A 20663-nucleotide genomic window follows, 5' to 3' on the forward strand; every position below is an offset into this window, starting at 1 on the left:
ACACCTTATACGCATGTTGCACTGTTTACAAAATAGTGACTTGTTCTTCTCAATATCTTTGCAAGCTGAAAAAGAGGCGTAAAAGAGGCTAAAATCCTCCATACAGTGTAAAAAACATAACTTGAATATTAAAATAGAGCAAATAACTGAAGCATTGACATCAAATAGAAAAACAATTCGAAACTGTTTTAAGTACTTTTCACAACAATATAGATGACAGAAAGATTAAATAAATAATTGGAGTATAATTAATATTTTACAATTGCACAGCTAAATTTTCAATATAAAACTCTAAATAATGTTACAGGTATAACAAATTGAAGAGTATAGTCTACACTTGTTTTCAATAATAAACAAACAAATATTTTTTTTACAAATTTACATATTTATAATATACGGCTACTAAATTTAAAAATTCCTGCTTGAATGCCAATCTTTTTAATTGAATACATACTTTATAAAAATATTTCGACAAAACATACAAATTTATCTAAATCCTTAACTTAGCATAAGAATAGCATAACTAGTAACATTTATCTTTACAAAATTCTTCATTTGTAGATCTTTTATACAAAAAAATAGTTTCATTTCGTACAAAATATTATAATACTAAAAACAATGATTAAAATTATAATAACGAAATTATTGCTTCACAAGGAATAAAGGGGGGACTATGTTATGTTTTTCCGTAATAAATTTTTCCTTGTTTTTACTAAAAAGAATTTTTATTTACAAAACAAAATAATTGTCAAAGACACCAACACACGCAATGGGAATACCGTTTTCCTATTGCTGGGTTTAGCTCACTTGACAATTGTCTATATAAAACGAGTAAATTTTATTTATTAACGAAGCAAAGAGATCTTGAAGAATCAAAAAGTGATTTTTCGAAGATCGACAAGCCTCTGAAACGGCAGCAACCGTGTAATATCGCCAGGTCCACTCTTTTTTCGTGTTCAATGTAATACAAAAACCTTTGCCAAGAAATGAAAAAGCAGATCATTTAATTATGGCAAGATGGCGTACATCTTGATTTTTTGACAGAAAATAAACAAGGCAAGTTATTTCTTTTCTAACAATAACCAATAAAACCAACACGTTTCATTTAATATAGTCTGTCTATCTTTATAGTTAACACGTCGCATATCATAATTGTGACAACACAGTACAGAAAATGCATCCAGAGCCAAATCAATAGAATTTCAGTAATGCGTTCAAAAAGATCTTTATCGTAATTTATAATCGATGGATCTTGTTCTATGAAAATTATTTTGTTCTATGTATTTTAAGTGTGACAATTATTGTATATAATTGCAATATATGATATTCCACTAATCTATAAAATTGTTCTACATCATGCAATATTATTAATATCTGAATAATGATCCATTTGCTTTCTATTTTTCTTTTATGAAATTTTTATTCTAACTCATCATAAATAAGATACTAGAAAATGTAAATAATATTTCTATTAAAATTTTTATTAGAAAGAAAGATTCTTTCGCATTGAAAAATTATATGTTTGTACGGTAGCGTAAATAGAAAGAATGAATGAAAATAAATAATGCGCAGATGAATGAACTTGCAATGGAGGAAAAAATATAGCGTAAAGTTAGATCGTACAGTGTCGTTATACCATACCGATTTAAACAATCTTCCCCGCTTGGTAACTTTTATTTTCCTTTAAAATTATAGTCCAAATATTCATAATATTATATAGGTAAGAACGCCATAATTATTGTTACTTTGCTATTATAACTATATCTATTGAGTGTTCTCATAAATATCCATGTATACATGTTTCGTTATATTTTGTTCCATTTTTTCTTCTTTTTTTATGAATCAATGTAATTATATTACAAACGTCTAGATATTAACATCAAATTTGACGATCTTCATTTACCCTCATATTTTTATATAAATCTGAGCAATATTTGATAATTCATATTATTCAATGAATATCCATCTAAGAATAATTTGTTAAGCGACAAAAAATACAGTTCTTACACTAATTGTGGAAAAGTGTATTGTTCTTCTGGAAATTGAACACATTAATTAAGAATATTTTTAATCGGATGAATTTAAATTGTAAATTGAACAAAAGCACAAACAAATACAAGACCTGTATATGTGACGAAATTGAATAATTTTAACCAAAAATCTTTATAAACACAATAATATCTCAAAATGTATGCTACTGGTACTGCTGTACAAATTTCTGAGATCTTCGATTACATTATATGGTCGAATTGCGAGAGATCAACGTTGTAACGATTTTAAAAATACACTATTTTCAGAATTTACCGCAGCATACGTGGTATATATAGAAAATTTTTTCTTTTTACGTATATATATTTATATACTAAACGTATTTATATACTAAAGAACTATGTTTCTTTATTTAAGCATTACGTCTAATAGTAAATAATTCTGAAATATGTCACCGCTCGAAAATCACGCTTCCACAGTTTCGACTCAAAAATTATAATTTTGGGTTCTTTTTTGTATAAAGGAAATCGCGAACAACTTCTATCCATATACAAAATTGTATATCCAAAATCCGAAATCAGCGTTCCAATATTGATGATGAGCTGAGTACTCTTCTAATATGTAGTTCTAAAAAAATTGAAAACACAATCTTTTTATACATCTCTTAAAAAAAATCATTTTTAATAAAGCTTTCAAAAACAAATGGATAATACTCTTTTTTCTCGTAGACGTTATTTTCCAAGATCCTTCACTCAATATATTTAATATCTTCTTAGAAGTCACTACTAAAAATATGATTAAAACAGCTTTTTTAGATTTTAAAAGATGAATTAGATGTATGAAAAATATAATTTTATGGAAAAACTGTCCCTTTGCCAATCGATAATAATTCATCTATTTTTTGTAAGAATATACTTTTAGTATTTAAAATTTCTACATTTAACGATGTTTAAAAATATCTTCAGCATAATGTATACATTCAAAATCTATAATAAAAGAGAACATGACATTTTTTATATTTTCTGGTTGTGAGATAGTTTAACAAAAACTATACATATTCATGTATCTTAAAAGGAATTTTGAATTATAACTTTCAGGCGTCATACGTAACTCGTACTTGAAAAATCGTGGTAGTTCAATTTTCGGACAGGATAATATTTGAAAGCTATTTGCTCTGTTATATATAATAACACTTAATAACGAAATAATAAATATTTGTTATATAAGTCTAATATGTATATATGCACGTATAGAAAAAGAAGAAAAAATGTTCTTTATATGTATAATATGTCACATTAAATTTACAAAAACAATGCATTTTTAACATTGCTACAATGTTCTTCAGCTTAATAAAAATTATGTATGTCATTATTTAACCATCTGTGCGCGAAGAATTCGTATTTCTCTTTTAAAGCATTCTTTCCACAACTCGCGGAAAATTGATTCATTTCTTTCTTTATGTGTCATCCATTAATTAATCACTACTTGGTTCATCAAATGTCTTGCATTTGCACAATTCACAATTCGCCTTACAATAAAAGCATCTTTTTATTAACCATTTTAACAGTCTAAAATGGTTGAAATACATTTAAATCATTTCATAAAAACGTGTTCACTATATTTCAGCTATACCCAGGTTTAATGTTTTCTTGTTGTTTATAAATGTATAATGTTCGTTAACCTTTTGATGTAAGTTTTATTTTTCATTTCATTTTGTAATAATATTAAATCCAGATATATAAGTATATATCTTCGTTAATATTTTCAATTTTAGAAAAAAGAAACCATTATTTGGTTTCATTTTTATTCATCTTAGAATGAATATATTCTGATATGCTCTGAAATTATTTTCACTGAAAAGATATTTTCCTGTAAATTTAACATTTGCAGGGAATCATAGTATACCTCAAAAGGTTAAAATGTGTACATACAATATGCACATTACGAATTTAAAATCTTGTTATATAGTTAACGTTTTTTAGATTTATGAAACTAAAAATTCTTCAGACACCCACATATGATTACTCAGTTGTAATCTGTGAAACGACAATTAAACAAGTAATTAATAATATAGTGCCTTATTCGATAATAGCGTAAACCAAACATCGTATTCTAAATTTTTCTAGTTAACTATAATGATACAGAAAACTAGGTGTAAATAATCATATACAAATACAAATTAAATTGTGTCAATATATAGATGCAAATGTCAAATAAATTATTAATTTAATTTTTTATTGTCATATAACCGCTTACTTAATTATTAATAATACGGGATTTGGTTCATGCTATTTGTGTATTCATAGTAACTTTCAAGTAAGATTTCACAAAAATCATATTATATATCTTATATGGTATTAATTGCGTAACACCATATAATTCTTTACAAAATAATAATGTAGAGTTCTTGCAAATGTTGTGCGTTCGCAATCATTTACGACTAAATTATGTTTACCCCATATTTTATAAAAATCTAATACTTTAAGTCAAGCGCATCATAAAAACTTAGCATGGAAAATAATTTTAAGTGATGAAATTTACTGATTAAAAACGATAATCCGTCTATACGGATTTTTTTAATAAAAAATCTAACATTTATGCTTTGAAAGCTAAGTAACCATGATGCATAGGAATAAAAATCGATTAAACAAAGATCCAATTTATAAAATTTTTCTCAAGAGTGCCATAGAAAAATATAAACTGGCGGTATATTTGTAATAATTTAGATTTCTCTTTACAAACAAGACAACATATCTGAAACACCGCCATAGCAATTATTTTAGTATTGTTATCGATGCAGAATCCAGTGCAGTACATAAATATATGATTTTATAAAATAAATTTTTTATTCAAAAAACAAATATTCTACTTTTGATTATGCAAATTACTAAAATTTTGGCCGATGCTTAAAAAATGTATTCCCTTAGAAACCAGACGGAATATAACTATTTAGAACATTCATTCAATTGATTTAAGAAAATAAAGAATTTAAAATAGCTATTAATCTAATAGACATAAACGTTATAATAAAAAATATTGAAAAGAAAACATTAATAGAAAAAGAAAACAGTACGTATATTGAATGTCTGAGGTTAAAATCCATTTTCTAATACAGAATGTAACATTTTGTAAATCCATGTGAAATATATGAAAATACTAATCGATCCAGTTTATTTTTTACATTTTTCGAATCAAGTAAAGTACACATACTGGATTCAATACCGATCATTCCGTAAAAGATTCACCAATGTCCAGCAGGTGACTGTAAATATTTCTTAGAAACGATTGAATAACGAAGTTACAATAACGCGTATTGAAATGACTTAGAAATAAACATTTCAAAACGACAAATATAAAGTATTTATATAAAATCAACTTTTACATATTCGAATCTCAAATATTTCACAGCGATAATCGCTCCGTTTGAGCAACTTCTTCATTGTGTTTCACAATTGTAAACTTAATGCTCCACCAAAGACACCTACGACACCTTAAACTCTTCTGGAGATATTTACACCTTTTAGTTTCCCTAGTGGCAAATTTAAGAAATATGCAATGTTATAAGATTTACATTTGTAATCACAGTTTTTCTTTTTCTTTTTACTTACTTTAAAAAATAAGCAATACAAATCTAAAGAGAATACAATTAGCTATAACTCCTTATGTATTGAATTAAATTACACTTATAATTGTGTCGATGTTATTTCTAATTTAGTAGTCAATTTTTTAATATGCCGTTTTATTTTTGAAATTTCCAACACAAGTTCTTTTCATTACTATATCAACGTGATACTGCAATTAAAAAATAAAAAAATATTTAATGTCGATCTTAGAAATATATTTCTTATTATATACTATGTAGGCAATAACGATTTCAGTATTTCAGAAAATATAAAAAATTAAAAATTCATATAAATTATAATTTAAATATAAAAAAGTAAAAAGAAATTCTGCTGTTATAATTTTATTGAATATAAAATAGATATTATGAAAAAAGCTTAAATCAAGATATTTTTATTCAATCACTGTGACTTTGAACGTCTGATATTAGCACTAGGAACTAAAATCTAACATTTGTTTATACTGTCACATATTAAAATGGAATACTTATGCATAGTATTATCGCTATAGAATAAAATCATGCAAACATATAATTTAAAAATTATTTTTCCAACCTTTGGTAGATCATTATGCAAAATCACAAAATCCATGAATAATTTCTGCATGCGCCTTCAACGATTAGGCTCTGTTACTTCATTGAATAAAGGTGTCAATGAATCAACATCTTGTAATCCGTCAAAGTTACTAAGTGGGTCTAAATCATTCGTTTCCGTATCAGTTTCTCCTAAAAAATTAGCTTCGAGTAAATCCACAACGTTCCTACACAAACTAATTGAAGTAGATTCATTTACAGATTCATTATGTAAATTTAAAGAGTTCAAAGTAGGACTTGAAAGTATTGGTTCATTAGTCTCTTGATAAGTTTCTTGTGATTGAACTGTATGTAATGGTGTAGAAGGATATGATCTTGATCCATTACTGTCTTCAGCATAAGATGGCGTATATGTACACACCGACACAGGCAGCGGTGTATTAGGATAAGAACGCGATTGTATTATTTTCTGTAAAGTTCCACCTTCTGGAATATCGAGTACATTTGATGGATCCAGCATATCTTCTTCTGACAAGTTTAAATTTGAATTTGGTAAAGCACCCAACACTATCGAATTATTTTCTATCAGGCCTTCTTCCGTAGGTTGCTCTGGTAAAATTTGTAAACTCTGTGTCCCTTCTACATTCAAAATATTTAATATATTTGTTATATTTTCAGATGTAATTTCCTTATCACTCATTAAAAAATGTTGATCATCCGATATGAAGTTTGGATCAACGTCATCGAGTAAGTACGTTGAAGTTCCTTCTGATTGACCTATAGATCCAAAATCATTAAATTCACTAGGTACTGGCGTGGGTGCTACAGAACTACTTGTAGATGGGTTAAAACTGTGACTTTGAAATAAAGGTAAACAATGTTGTGTCGAAATGGGTGACATTAGTGCAGGATTAACCATCCTATGTAATGGAACTGATTGTGATCTATAAAGTTCATTGGAAAACTGTTTATTATTATGAAATAATTCACTAATTTCTTGATCCGGTTGGTTTTTCTGGTAAACATTTTTTATTTCTTGCAAATTTTCTTGACTCGGATAGTTAATAAGTAACTGTTTTTGTGGTGCTAAATCGGAAGATAGAAATGCAGCACATTGTGATCCTTGTCCTTCTTTTTTTGGTATAACTGAAATTTGCATCGTACTGCTGTCAACCTGCACTTCTGATGATTTAGTGGAAATCAGTGGTAATTGTGGCGTAGATGAGGTTTGCCTAATTAATTCCGGACCACTTGTGGGAACAACGAAGGTGTCATTTTTATTAGTATAAGGCATGCTACAGGATATTGAACGCGATAAAGATTTATGAGCACGCACTCTGAAATTACTTGTTTGTAAATTACTCCTTGAACGTGGTACTGGTGTATTCCGAGGTGAAACAAACGGACTGGCATTTGCAGAATTAGATTTGGAAGCGCGACCATTAATGGGTGAATGCGGACCTGGCGATATCGGTGTGAAGTTAAATATTCGACGACGTGTGTTTGGACTTTGTGGGACTCTATTAGTAATAACATTTGAATCTTGTACATGTTCTACAACATTTGTTTCGAAACTGACCCTACGTCGTGTATTATTTTGATTCGAATGGTTTAGTAAAGTTGGTAATATTAAGTTATGCTTTTGAGTAATTTCACGTTTATCAACATTTTGTCTAATAATAGCAGCGGGCAATACATCACCAGAAGTATGTACCGTTCCTGCTTTTAAATTTTGTTGTAAAATTAATCTTAATTGTGAAACTTTATCAGATCTTGATACTTGTTCATCGATAGCGATAGCATTAGCTTCTGCATCCGAACTTGATGAATTACTTTGTTGAAAATACTGTAATAATTCTTCTTCTTGCTCTTGGGAATTGTTACCTCCATTTAAATAATCGTCCAAAGCATCCGACTCGATAGTACCCAATTTTTCTGTCTTATCAACATGATTTGAATTTTCTTGCAATAATCGAATCTGATCTTTAGTTAAAACTGTAGATTCTTCTGTTGTATTTAAACTACAATCAAAACTGCTAGGATAATTATTTACTTTAATGCAACTTTTGGAACATGTTGATGATTCGATATCACAGTTTTTAATAGGCTGATTGTCAACAGCCTCATTTGCTTTGCACTTGGTAGGTTTCAAATTACTACCTAGTATCACTGAAATTTTTCCAGGACGTTGTATAGATGTGAGTTTAGGCAATAATACATTGGAATGCTCTGCATTCTCTTGTATCAACTGTTCTGTAAGCTTCGTTTGTTTCTCAGGGCTTGTCTCTGATGGTTGATTCAGTACAACTGGATTGGCACGCTTCCTGGAATTTTTGGATTTGATATCACGCTGTGTATTCACGCAGTTGGTCGTCGTTATACTAGGATTGCTATTCTGTATGTCTTCAATCGATTGTACCACTATATTATCACAGTTGGATTCCAGGGAGATGTTAGATGGCTGACTATTAGCTTTAACAACTTTTTTCTGCCTATTAGTTACTACAGCAGATAAACTTATTTTAGTTAATGCATTTTGCCCACTTGTATTTGTACCTTGAGACGACTGAATGAATTTAATTTTCTTGTTTCCTTTAGATATCCCCATTTTATTATCAACAGTCTTCTCTTTATTCTGATTCTGAAATATTCGTAAAATATTATAGTAATTATAAACAATACTACATATGTTGTAACTAGAAATAGTGAAAAAGTAGTTTATGAAATATTATTGAAATGCTATAATATTTTAAATAGTATTTTTTTTTATATTTAGATATATTTTTAAACATTTTGTACCTGTATAATAGTATCAAGATGACGATGCTTTTGATCCCTTATGTGTTCTCGCTGTTGCAGTTTTCGTTGCAATTGTAATTGTGCTTCTCTGAGTTTTCCAGATTTTCCACTTATGGGTGTTATATGCAAATCTGTACTCGATTCTGAATACAAAACCCAATTTCTAATACACTATTAACCAATTTATTTTTAAGGTATATATTATATAAAATATCAAACCTTTATTTGTTGATGAATCAGAATTTCCTGAACCGCATAATATGCATACAGCAGAAAGAGACCGAGTGTCAACACAAAGATTATCAACAAGGTGACGTGCTAAGGCACTCAGTGTTGGAAATTTTAAACCCAACAGGCTTTCTGCCCATTCTCTGATCAGTGTTGAAGCAGCTCCTAACATTTCTTCAGTGATATTTTCGTCTACTTCATCGCCCTAAAAGTTCAATTGTTTGAAATAAAAGTAATAAATATTACAAAAATAATTGATATAAATCATATAATTTTTTAAATATATTGGAAACTTAATGACTTTCAATTGCAATATAAAATATATATTTACAATCGAATATATAAACACGAAAGGAGTTATTTAAAACGTTTTAATTATAGTCTTATATCTCACAGTTTGAGTGCCAGATATATCAGGTAATGTTGGAGGATCCAACTTGACTCTTTTACGCATTCCAGCATAACAATAACGTGAATTGCCTCGGGTACCCAATCTGCGTGGTCGAACTCTAGGATATACTTGCTTCATAACTTTGCCAAAATCAGCAGTTGATAAAGGTTTCATAGAATTTCGCATACAATACATGCTGCAAATAAGTTGAAGAAAAAAACTATAACAAATGATTTCTTTTACAATTTATTATGAAATATGTATATAATCTGGCAGAAAATGTATTGTATCAGAAATGTTAATATAACATACTAGTTTTTGTTAACATAATATGTAAAGAATTTGTGTAGTCACTTTTTCAACCATTGTATCTAAAATACTTACTTATATTCATCGTAAACTTCCTGTTTTGGTAGGGAAACATCTGGATCTTCTTCCAAATGCGTTTTAATCCACATGATAGTTTGATGAATTTCGTAACGATTTCCTAATGGGTTCAAAGGTTGCCTTAAAGGATCAACAGTTGCTCCAGTATTACTCAATGATAATGGAAGTTTCAGGTACAACAATAATTTTTCTTCTATTTTCAGTTGTTCAATTTGTGAAAAAATTTCTTGAATACGTGTTTTTGATTCTTCACTGCACACAAAAATCAGTAAAAGTAATATCATTAATAATGTTTCATTTGAGTTATGATGTATTTATTTTCTATAAGTAATAAAACAAAAATATTTTACAATGTGTTTATTAAGAAATACAAAGAAATTATAAAAGTGTATATAACACATTTGATACAATAGAACTTTAATACATAACAAATATACATACAGGATATCTTAACTAACTCTAATAATAGTATTAGCAAATATGTTCTTTTTGTTTTAAATATTGCAAATATTTTGTGTCCAAATATTGTACTATGATGGATATTATAACATAATACAAACTTTTTTAATTCTAATAATAACAAAGAAAAATTAAGAGTATACTCTCTTTTAAAAACAAATATTTGTGCTTGTTTTTATACGCAACCAATTGTAATACTTAAAATAAACATAATAACCTGTAACTTGGAGTATTTTAAAACCACTGTATGTTAAATTTACTTATGTAAATTTTTTGTTCTTATAAAAGGTAATTTAAATTTAATCATTTGTATCTTTTTTTATTATTTATTTAAGAAATTGTCTATTATATAGCACGAAATATTAAAGATTAATTTCAATTAAATTTTACTTTATTTCTATAAAATATATAAATCATTACTATACATAACACTTTATGTATTTAACTTTTAATTTTATTATAATTTTTGTCTTTATATTTATTATAAAGTACTTTAAAAAAATGAATTAATGTTAACAAATTTTTTAAAAGTAACATCTATAATAAGTGCAACTAGTTTCTATTGGAACACATAATATACTATATGTATTTCTTATCACTTAAAAAACCAGAAGTATGTTTTTATTGTTAATTCTACATAAAGAAATGTTATTTTGCCATTATATTTTCATTTAATAAATCCATAGTTCAAAAAACATATGCTATTTTGTGTTTTCTTCTGTTTTCATTTTTTATTATTAATTATATATGTGTTATGAATGATCTTATATTTTGCAAAATTATCATTTCCTTTTAGTGTTGTAAGTATTGTATATAATAACTGAATATAATGAATTTAAATTTATATATCACTTCATTTATAAAGTAATAAAAATATAAGAGTTTTATCTTGACATAATGTTTAATGTAATGTTATTTTATCAACAATTTACATAATAGTCTTTTAACATACATCATACTGGTACAAAATTTTGTAAAGAAATTTTGGTTTCTCCTTTTTTAAACTAAAGACAGGTAGGGTAAGGGGGAGGTGGTGATAGCACGCGTGCTCGAGAGAAAGAAAGAAAAAGAGAAACAGAGAGAGAAGTGGGGGAGAGAAATAGGTATAGAGAGGCGAGAGGAAGAGAAAAGAAGAGAAAGAAAGAGAGAGGAAGAAAGAGAAAGATGTTTCATTAACCTGATGCTATCCTCAATTAGGAGTCGAATTTTGTCGCACTTGGTAGTTCCCTGATTTGTTAAGGCCGTGAACTTGGCCGCGATGAGATCTTGAAGTAGGTCGTCGTCGTGGAAGCCGTTTGAAAATTTGCCGGCAGCCAGTCGTTGATTCGACTGTAACTGTTTGTTATTGTCATTAATACCGGCGTTGTTACTACCTTCACCATTCTCGGGAGACACATCAGTTCGTTCCTTCTTGATTCGTTTCCCATCGAACGCGTTTTCGTCGACATTAGGCTCGATTCTCGCGGGTGACTTGCTAACGCAGGGATTCGTTTGATCATGGTTATCAGTATTCATTGTACCCCGTGACCGGAGGCGCTTGTATAATTATGTGTGTAAAAATTTATCACCACCCGCAGGATGCGAGTACCCTACCATTTTGTCAAAGACAGCTGGACTATTTGTTAGCATTGCACTCCCAGTGACTGCACATGAGCGCCATTTGAGACTCTCCACTCGCGCGGACTGACAAGTCGCCGAAGTGCATACAATATGAAAATAAGCGCAAATCTGTCATACCGATCTTATACACAACATTTTGCCCGTGATTTTTGGCATAAACGAATACACTTATACGCAGCCCATAATGAATTTAAAATCCAAATTTAGCGGACGGTCTACCACGCAACGATAACTTGAGCACTTTGCGCGTTCTTCAATTGCCATAGACTGCATTTTATGTTAAGGGTACATCGCTTCACTTTCTTTCATATTAAGTCACATTTTCACTGAATTCACAGTTTATTTAACAAAAAACGTTTATCATTGGTAAATTTCTTTCTGCCGTAATATGATATTTCTATTATAAATGTAAACAAAAAGGACAATAAAATAACAAATATCAAATTTATATTTTAAAATTATTTAACTATAAAACAATATATACGATAGATAATACACAATTTTTTTAATGTTATAAAAAAATTGAACTAAATAGTAAATAATATTATTTTATAGTTGTAGAAATTTGTAACTTCGTTCACTATATATATTACGCAAAAGAACTAGTGCTGAACAAGATTTAATTCAAGTTGCGCAGATTAGTTCTACTCGTTCCATAATCGGAGGTATTGTACAAGCGCTCTAATAACATTTGTTTCGCCGAATGTACATATCCAGTGACCCTTTATTTACCATACTCTTTTATGCTTTCCTATTACTGCCTATTACTTGCATCATTGCTTCATTCCGCTATTCATATATTTTTATTCACCATGCATATTACTACAAATTAAAACATAGGCAGTGTTTGGTATCATTCTTTCTTATTAGGCTTTTTCTTATTTTTTTTATATACTTAGATACACGAAAAAATATAGTATCTAGATGACAAGAATTCGTTCTTTCTACGCATATTCATTTTTTCCACTCTATTGCACTCTTTATAATCTATGCTTACGCGCATCTGCTCTTACGATAATTGACTACGTTTCCATCGAGGGTCCAAATCGGGTCAGAGTCGGGTTAGAGTCGGGTTGGGGTGAGCGCTTTTACGGTGGAAACACCAAAGGTTTAGTTGAACTCTACCCTACAAAATTTTAGGGTAGCGTTCAATTGAGGTTCAGTGGAAACGACAAAAATCCAAATTGCATTGTGTATCACGTGTTGTATTAATTGGTGTAGACAAGGTTATTATTACTTTTTATCGGTGATTTCGTACTCTGAGAAATAATTTTTGTATGTTATTTTGATATTGTAAAATGAATATTGCTCTCCTTTACATGTCAGAATATGGTAGTTGACTTTGTGCAGTTGGTAATGTTCAACGCTGCCGCAACTCCAACGTAACTTTGATCTGATGGAAACAGACAAAGCAACTGAACTCTAACCCGATTTGAACCCTCGGTTGAAACTTAGCCATTATTCCCAGTCCTCGCTATTTGTTTATTTGGCTCCGCCGTATATACGTTTGCAAAAACAGAAACAGACTAAAGAATAGTATCAATCTTACGGTTCGGAATTTTCCTAGACTTTTGGGCAAATCATTCGTCTAGTTACAATTCATTTTCAATAGATCCAGTATGTACTTACACAATTGTTACCCTAGATAACTAGAATATGAATTGCGAAATGCGAGGCAACCCGAAAGAGAGAAAGAGTATTTGGGAAACCGATCTTAGTCGTACAGAATGCTATGGATGATGATGATCATAATTGATCGTTCAAATTTTGGGAGATCATAACTTGCTACTGTAAATTCTCATATGTTATTAAAATGTTTACCATATATTTTAATGGCTAAATGTCAAATAATAGTTGTTAAGGAATGTTTATACTATTACTACTTATTGCAACAGAAAGTCACATTGCATCTCTTTTGCATGTAGAATTGTTTATTTCATCAGCACATAATATAAAGTATTAATTGCCTACTTTACATATATCTTGGGTAAGTATTGCATTGTTTACAAGAAAATTTTCGCTTTTTACATGCTTGTATTATGTCTTTAATAAAATGTACGTATATAATTTATTTTTAACCTCTTATAGACATTGAAGTGCTACATATAAAAACAATGTTAAGAATGTTAAGTGTACCTCAAAGTTATTTATATCAATTTGGATTACAAAAGTACTTAAGATATTACAACTTTTGTTCAAAAAGAAGTATTACATCTAGTATCATAAAGTCTGAAGCAAATGTAGTACAACATGAAATTAATAAATTTGAAGAAGGACAAGTTATTCATGGTTTTATAGTGGATAAGATTGCAGTAGTAGATGAAGTACATCTAGGTGCAATACAGTTGACTCATTTGAGCACTGGAGCACAGTATTTACATTTAGCAAGAGATGACAGCAACAATGTATTTTCAGTTGCATTTCGTACACCTCCACAAGATTCCACTGGTGTACCTCATATTTTGGAACATATTACCCTTTGTGGTAGTAAAAGGTATCCATGTAGAGATCCATTCTTTAAAATGCTAAGAAGATCATTAGCCACCTTTATGAATGCTATGACAGGACCTGATTATACTATGTATCCATTTTCTACACAAAATTTAAAAGATTATAGGAATCTACAATCAGTGTATTTGGATTCTGTATTTAAACCACTTTTGAAAGAACTTGATTTTAAACAAGAAGGTTGGAGATTAGAACATGAAGACGTTTATGATAAAAATTCACCTATCATTTTTAAAGGAGTAGTTTTCAATGAAATGAAAGGTGTTTTTAATGAAAATCAGACAATATTAGCTGAACAATTACTAAATACAATTTTACCTAGTCATACCTATTCTGTAATTTCTGGTGGAGATCCTCTTGTCATTCCTACTTTAAAATATACTGATTTGCTTCATTTTCATGAAACTTATTATCATCCTTCTAATTCTCGATTTTATTCATATGGTAATTTTCCTTTAGAAGATCATTTAAAATTTGTTAATGATCAATACTTGTTCTTAATGGATAAAATTGATACTTCTATATCGAAGGTACCTTCAGAAAAACGTTGGAATACGCCAAGAAAGAAGCATATTTTGTGTAAACCAGATCCGATGATTGCAGATCCTAATCGACCAGGCAGTATAGCTATTGGTTATTTGTGTAATGACATAACTGACATACAAGAAAATTTTGAAATGCATATTTTATCTCAACTTCTTTTAAGAGGCCCAAATTCCCCATTTTATAAATCTTTAGTAGAATCAAATATAGGAATCGCATTTGGTCCAATGACAGGTTTTGAACCTCAATGTAAAGATACTATGTTTATTGTAAGCTTACTTGGTGTCAATGCAAATGATTTTGAGAAGGTGGAAAACGTATTTAATGAAACTGTATACAAAGTGATTGAACAGGACTTTAGTAAGGATCGTGTTGAAGCTGTTTTACATAGTATTGAACTTCAAACCAAGCATCAAACTTCTAATTTTGGATTACAATTACTTTTCAATTTAACACCATTGTGGAATCATAATGGAGATCTTATAAAGTCAATGAGAATTAATGAAGCAATTAGAAAATTTAGAGAAAAAATGAATAATAATCCCAAATACCTCCAAGATTTAGTGAAAACATATTTCGTAGATAATACTCATAAATTAACAATAACCATGTTGCCATATGAACAATATGATCATAATAAAGCAGTTGCAGAACGTAAATTATTAGAATCAAAATTAAAAGAACTTTCTAAGGAAGAGTTAGATCAAATTTATATTGATGGAAAAATTCTACTTGAAGAACAACAAAAACAAGTAGATGTAAATGTTCTTCCTACTTTGAAAATAGAAGATATAAAAGAAGATGTAGAGCGTTACAAATTAACAGATCTAAAGGTAGTTGATGTTCCTTTACAAGTAGCAACTGAGCCAACTAATGGAGTTTGTTATTATCGTGGAATACTTAATACACAAGACTTAGCACCTGAATTAAAAAGTTTATTACCACTTTTCAACAACATAATTTCAAAAATGGGTACAAACAATTATGATTACAGAAATTTTGATCAGTTAATACAATTAAAAACTGGAGGCTTAAACTTTATGAATCATATTGTTGAACATAAAAATAATTTATTGCAATATGAAGAAGGAATATTAATAGAATCTTATTGTTTAGATCAAAATGTAAATGATATGTGGAAATTATGGTTAGAATTGTTTAATAATGTTAAACTCTCTGAAATAGAGAGATTTAAGACACTTGTTAAAATAAATGCTGCAGATTTGATTAATGGAATTGCAGATTTAGGGCATACATATGCAATGAGTAGTGCAGCCAGTTTGGTGTCACCAGTTATGAAATTCAAAGAAAATTTATCAGGAATGGAGTATGTCTTAAAAATGAAAAAAATTGCACAGACACAAGACTTTGGTCTTGTATTAAATCAAATGCAAGAGATATCTAATTATGTCTTAAATAAACAACACTTAAGGTCAGCGATAAATTTATGTGCAAATAATAAAGACAAGATAATAGAAAGTATCGTTGAATTTTATAGTTCACTGAAGGGTATACCTAAGAATACATATTCTTCCACATATAATGAACACATTGAAACAGGAGATAATGCTGTCCATTATGTATTACCATACACTGTAAATTATACAGCTAAAGCAGTTTTTACTGTACCATATGCAGATCCAGATTTTGCACCTCTACAAATACTTGCTAAATTAATTACATCTGTTTATTTGCATCCAGAAATTAGAGAAAAGGGTGGAGCTTATGGTGGTGGTGCTACAGTATCATCAGATGGAATATTTAGATTTTATTCTTATAGAGATCCTAATTCTACTCGAACCTTAGATCTGTTTGATAAAATATACGACTTTTTACTAAAACATTCACTACGTCAAAGTGATATTGACGAAGCAAAATTAGGAGTATTCCAAAGTTTAGATTCCCCAATTTCTCCATGTAATCGTGGAATGATTAAATTTAAATATAATATTACAGATGATGATATTCAAAAACAAAGGCAGCAATTAAAAGCTGTAACTAAAGATCAACTTATGTATGTAGCTGAAAAATATTTACAGCCCAATCAACAAAATATTAGAGTAGGACGTGCATTAATTGGGCCTGTTAATAATGATTTATCATACAGACATTCAGAAAATTGGACAGTACAGAATCAAGATGAGGAAGCTCAAACAAGAGCAGTTGAATAAAATTGTCAATTATTATTATTATCATTATTATTATGTTTAAATTTATATACAGTATGTACATACATCCACACGTGTATGTTTTTATAAAAATGTGTGTACATGTTGTTTATATAATTTCATAACTAAAAATTTATGTACTTTCTATGTAATAAACGTTATAAAAATTATAATTTTATAAGTTAACTATATATTTTTCCTAAAAAGAAGCACAATTGCAGTTCAACATTACTTTTTCAAAAACTGAACATTTAGTGATCTTCGAAGCATATTAAAACCTGACCACTTATCATGAATTTAATTTGAACATTCACATAAGCCAGATATGATTTATAGCCAATTTTATGTTTATAATCAGATGTAGTAAAACAACTGAGCAATCAGAAAAATAATGAGCAAGGTGCGGAAGGTAAATTTTTCGTAGTACAGTAAATATTCGATATGTGCACAAATGACCTGTACGATATGTGCACCAAAGTTATCCCCACCACTGGGGGGAAGACCCCTTCAGACGCCAAGAAGCTCGATCGCCGAGAAATGTAACATGATCCGTGGTCGGGTATATCCGTGAAGCAAAACATATATAAATATAAAACTTTTTATTTTTGAGTTTCCCGAGATCCAACTTTTACCAATAGATTCTTTACATTTTTCTGATTAAAAGAAGACCAAACACGACATAATTTGGACTATATTTACTGGTTTAATTGACGATAAAAGTTTCTCACGTCGAAGAGGATAGCAAGTCAAAAAGAAAGAGATGCTACGATCGTAGCAGTCGGCAAAGATCAAAAGTCTGTTCGATTGTTTGTAATACTTGAGCATTGCTCATTTTTTTATATAACTTTTTCCATCATATTCGTGACGTTTTCCTGTTTAAAATGAGACCAAAGACGACGTAATTTGAGTTATATTTACTTGCAATATTTTATTAGAGTAAAATCATCGATGTACGCGTAACACTTGAAATTACAAATAAATATGTCCCGAAGTACGTCGTGTTTGGTCTCATTTTAATGAGAAAAATGTTACAAATATGATGAAAAAAATTTCACAAAAAAAAAAAAGTTTTACTCTTGCATTAGGAGTATCCTTCTGGTAGGTCACTGTTTGTTTACGTTCAGTCTCCTTCGCTCGAAATGTAGGAACTGTACGATATCTGCACCAGTTCGGTCCCGAGAATGGTGCACATATCGAACATGGACTATACATAGTCTAAATTATTTAGTGTTTAGTCTTATTTTAATCAGAAAAATATGAAGAATCTATTAGTAAAAGTTGGATAACGAAAAAATGGAAAATAAAGAAGTTTTACCCATTAGTATTATCCCTCACTATGTTTCCGTTTGTTTACATTCGGTATCCTTCGCTCGCTGTCCTTTCCTACGTTCGGCAAAACATCAATCAATGTTGGACCCGTACGATATCTGCACCAGTTCAGACCCGAGAATGGTGCACATATCGAATATTTACTGTACATAGTCATGAGAACAAGATATGAAAGTAACTAAACGGACAAAAGCGCCTATTCTGAACATTTGTTTGACATTTTCATCATTAGTTTTTCTTTGCGAGACACTATCTCGAAATACAGTTGCGAGGTACAGTTGAAATAATTATGAATATTATTCAACTATAGTCAAACCTCGATAATTCGAACTCTTAGAAGTTAACATTTTATTTTTTTCCGTTGTGCTGTAAAATCCTCTATAAGACGAAATAAAACTTATTTTAACTCAAATTATGTGTCGCATGTCGATTTAATTATTTTATTTCTACATATAATACGAAAGGTTTACTAAACCTTTTTTTCTCAGAACTACAATAATTGAAACCTATGCAACTCGTGGATATTAGGTCTTCCTCTAAAGTTCGAGTTACCGAAATTCAATTGTTGCAACTAGAAAGAATTTATATCTTTAACGTTACTTGACTTTCCTTACAATCCATAAATTATCAAATTTATACATCAATCTTATCAGTAAAATCATTTTTCATTAGAGTTTTTACTAAACATAAATAAAATAAAAATAATTTTTTTACTTTTTAGTGCATTCAATTAGTATCTCCGATAAATATATTTTTTAACCGTTGTTGTACATTCGCGCGAATAAGATAAGTTACATCTTCCCTTACAACTTTTTATTTCATACTTTTTAATGAAGTAAGTACATAATCATCTTTTATACATATTAGCAATGTTATCCTCTAGGCTATGTAAAAGATTTCATTCGAATCAATCCATCAGCAGCAACTAAACATACACAAGCCAATAAACTCAATGGAGTAACAGCAGTTAACAATTAAATAGTAAACAAATTTTATGCTTATATTATATTACCCTATATAGGGTGACTCGAATTAACATACCACTTTACAGAATACGCCACTTTTTAATATCTTTTTAATTAATTTAAAGATGGTTATTCATAAATATGTGTTAATTTTGCTTATTTTAGTACACTCACTCACGCGCTAATAGATATTTTATGTTATTTCCGTTTGTTTCTACCAGTCCTAAGTAAGTATAGTCTTGATATAAGTCTATACTTTAACTAAAATACAGATTGTACACTTGAGCGAATAATTTCGTAGTTGAAGGGTGAGTTACGAGTCTACTTATATTGAGAAGTCAGTTGTTGGGAGCCCTCCTGCCTACAGTTTGACCAGTGGCGGGAGAGGTGGTATGGGCGGCTCACCTACCGTACGATGCAGGTGTTCACCGATCACGGATGTTTCGGTAAATTACCTGCGTCGAATTGGGAAGAAGGCAATGGCGGCCTGCCACCATTGCGGGGAGGCTGAGGACACTGCGCAGCACACGCTGGAGGTTTGCTCCGCCTTTTCAGCGCGGCGTCCTGTCCTCGTATTCGAAATTGGATATGATATCTCGCTGCCAGCAGTAGTTGGGGCACTGTTGGCGAGCGAGAGAAACTGGAGGACAGTGGTTTCCTTCTGCGAGCAAATCAGAAGGAGGCCGCAGAGTCCGCGAACAAACGGACTCGCAAAGGAGGGCTAGGGGGCGCAGCGACCGCGGTTCAGCGGTGCGCCCCTTAGAGGTGTTGCAATACCTCATGTCACAGCGGCTACGTGATCTACTATCCGAAATCGGAAGAGTCGCCGGGCCGTTGTCGGTACCGTTGGAGAAACGGCGGTTTCAGGGAGGCCTTACGTTTCTCCTTGCAGTGCCATAGCAGGGTCAGTGGTGTCCTGCGTGAAGAGACGCCACTGGAAGATTTCTCTCACGTTAAAAAAGAAAAAAAATATAAATTTAGCATGCTAGTGAATGAAGGAAAAAACAGCTACGATAAATAATAGATCTTTAGGTTTCAAGGTATGTAAGACATATTACTGTAACAAAAATGTAGTTCCTGAAAATGCTTCCGCAATTTCACACAAGGCTCTTGAATCTGACTAT

At 30.2% G+C, this 20663-nt stretch overlaps 2 protein-coding genes across 5 annotated transcripts; one reads left to right on the forward strand and one right to left on the reverse strand.

Moving 5' to 3' along the window:
- Nucleotides 1–696: 696 nt before the first annotated feature.
- LOC100876563 (uncharacterized) lies at nucleotides 697–12358 on the reverse strand. Of its 4 annotated transcripts, XR_001096239.2 has the most exons (8): nucleotides 11584–12357; nucleotides 9945–10199; nucleotides 9564–9756; nucleotides 9161–9374; nucleotides 8942–9084; nucleotides 6165–8783; nucleotides 5598–5781; nucleotides 697–5518 (listed from the first exon to the last, which is right to left on the reverse strand). XR_001096239.2 is itself a non-coding variant. In XM_012287163.2 (6 exons), exons 1-6 carry the CDS (start codon nucleotides 11919–11921, stop codon nucleotides 6222–6224), a joined length of 3705 nt encoding a protein of 1234 aa, XP_012142553.1. In that variant the 5' UTR covers nucleotides 11922–12358; the 3' UTR covers nucleotides 5788–6221. The 4 variants fall into 4 exon arrangements, 1 of the variants encoding a protein (XP_012142553.1); XR_001096241.2 differs by lacking the exon at nucleotides 5598–5781 and having other exon boundaries at nucleotides 697–2616; nucleotides 11584–12358; XR_001096238.2 differs by having other exon boundaries at nucleotides 697–5781.
- A 683-nt stretch (nucleotides 12359–13041) lies between these two features.
- Nucleotides 13042–17418, forward strand: LOC100877304 (presequence protease, mitochondrial). The gene is made up of 2 exons (XM_003699651.3): nucleotides 13042–14013; nucleotides 14115–17418. Exon 2 carries the CDS (start codon nucleotides 14141–14143, stop codon nucleotides 17246–17248), a length of 3108 nt encoding a protein of 1035 aa, XP_003699699.1. The 5' UTR covers nucleotides 13042–14013; nucleotides 14115–14140; the 3' UTR covers nucleotides 17249–17418.
- The last annotated feature ends 3245 nt before the right edge of the window (nucleotides 17419–20663 follow it).

This window comes from Megachile rotundata, chromosome 2, assembly GCF_050947335.1.
Source record: "Megachile rotundata isolate GNS110a chromosome 2, iyMegRotu1, whole genome shotgun sequence".
Classification (NCBI taxonomy): Eukaryota; Metazoa; Arthropoda; class Insecta; order Hymenoptera; family Megachilidae; genus Megachile; species Megachile rotundata.

Bases quoted from the DNA above. Each gene is read 5' to 3' on its own strand.
- LOC100876563 (XM_012287163.2), bottom strand. From the start codon at position 11,921: ATGAATACTGATAACCATGATCAAACGAATCCCTGCGTTAGCAAGTCA. The intron at 9,757-9,944 runs GTAAGTATTTTA...ACTTATTTGCAG, and splicing joins GAAGTTTACGATGAATATAA to CATGTATTGTATGCGAAATT. The intron at 9,085-9,160 runs GTTTGATATTTT...TTTTGTATTCAG, and splicing joins TGATTCATCAACAAATAAAG to AATCGAGTACAGATTTGCAT.
- LOC100877304 (XM_003699651.3), top strand. From the start codon at position 14,141: ATGTTAAGAATGTTAAGTGTACCTCAAAGTTATTTATATCAATTTGGA.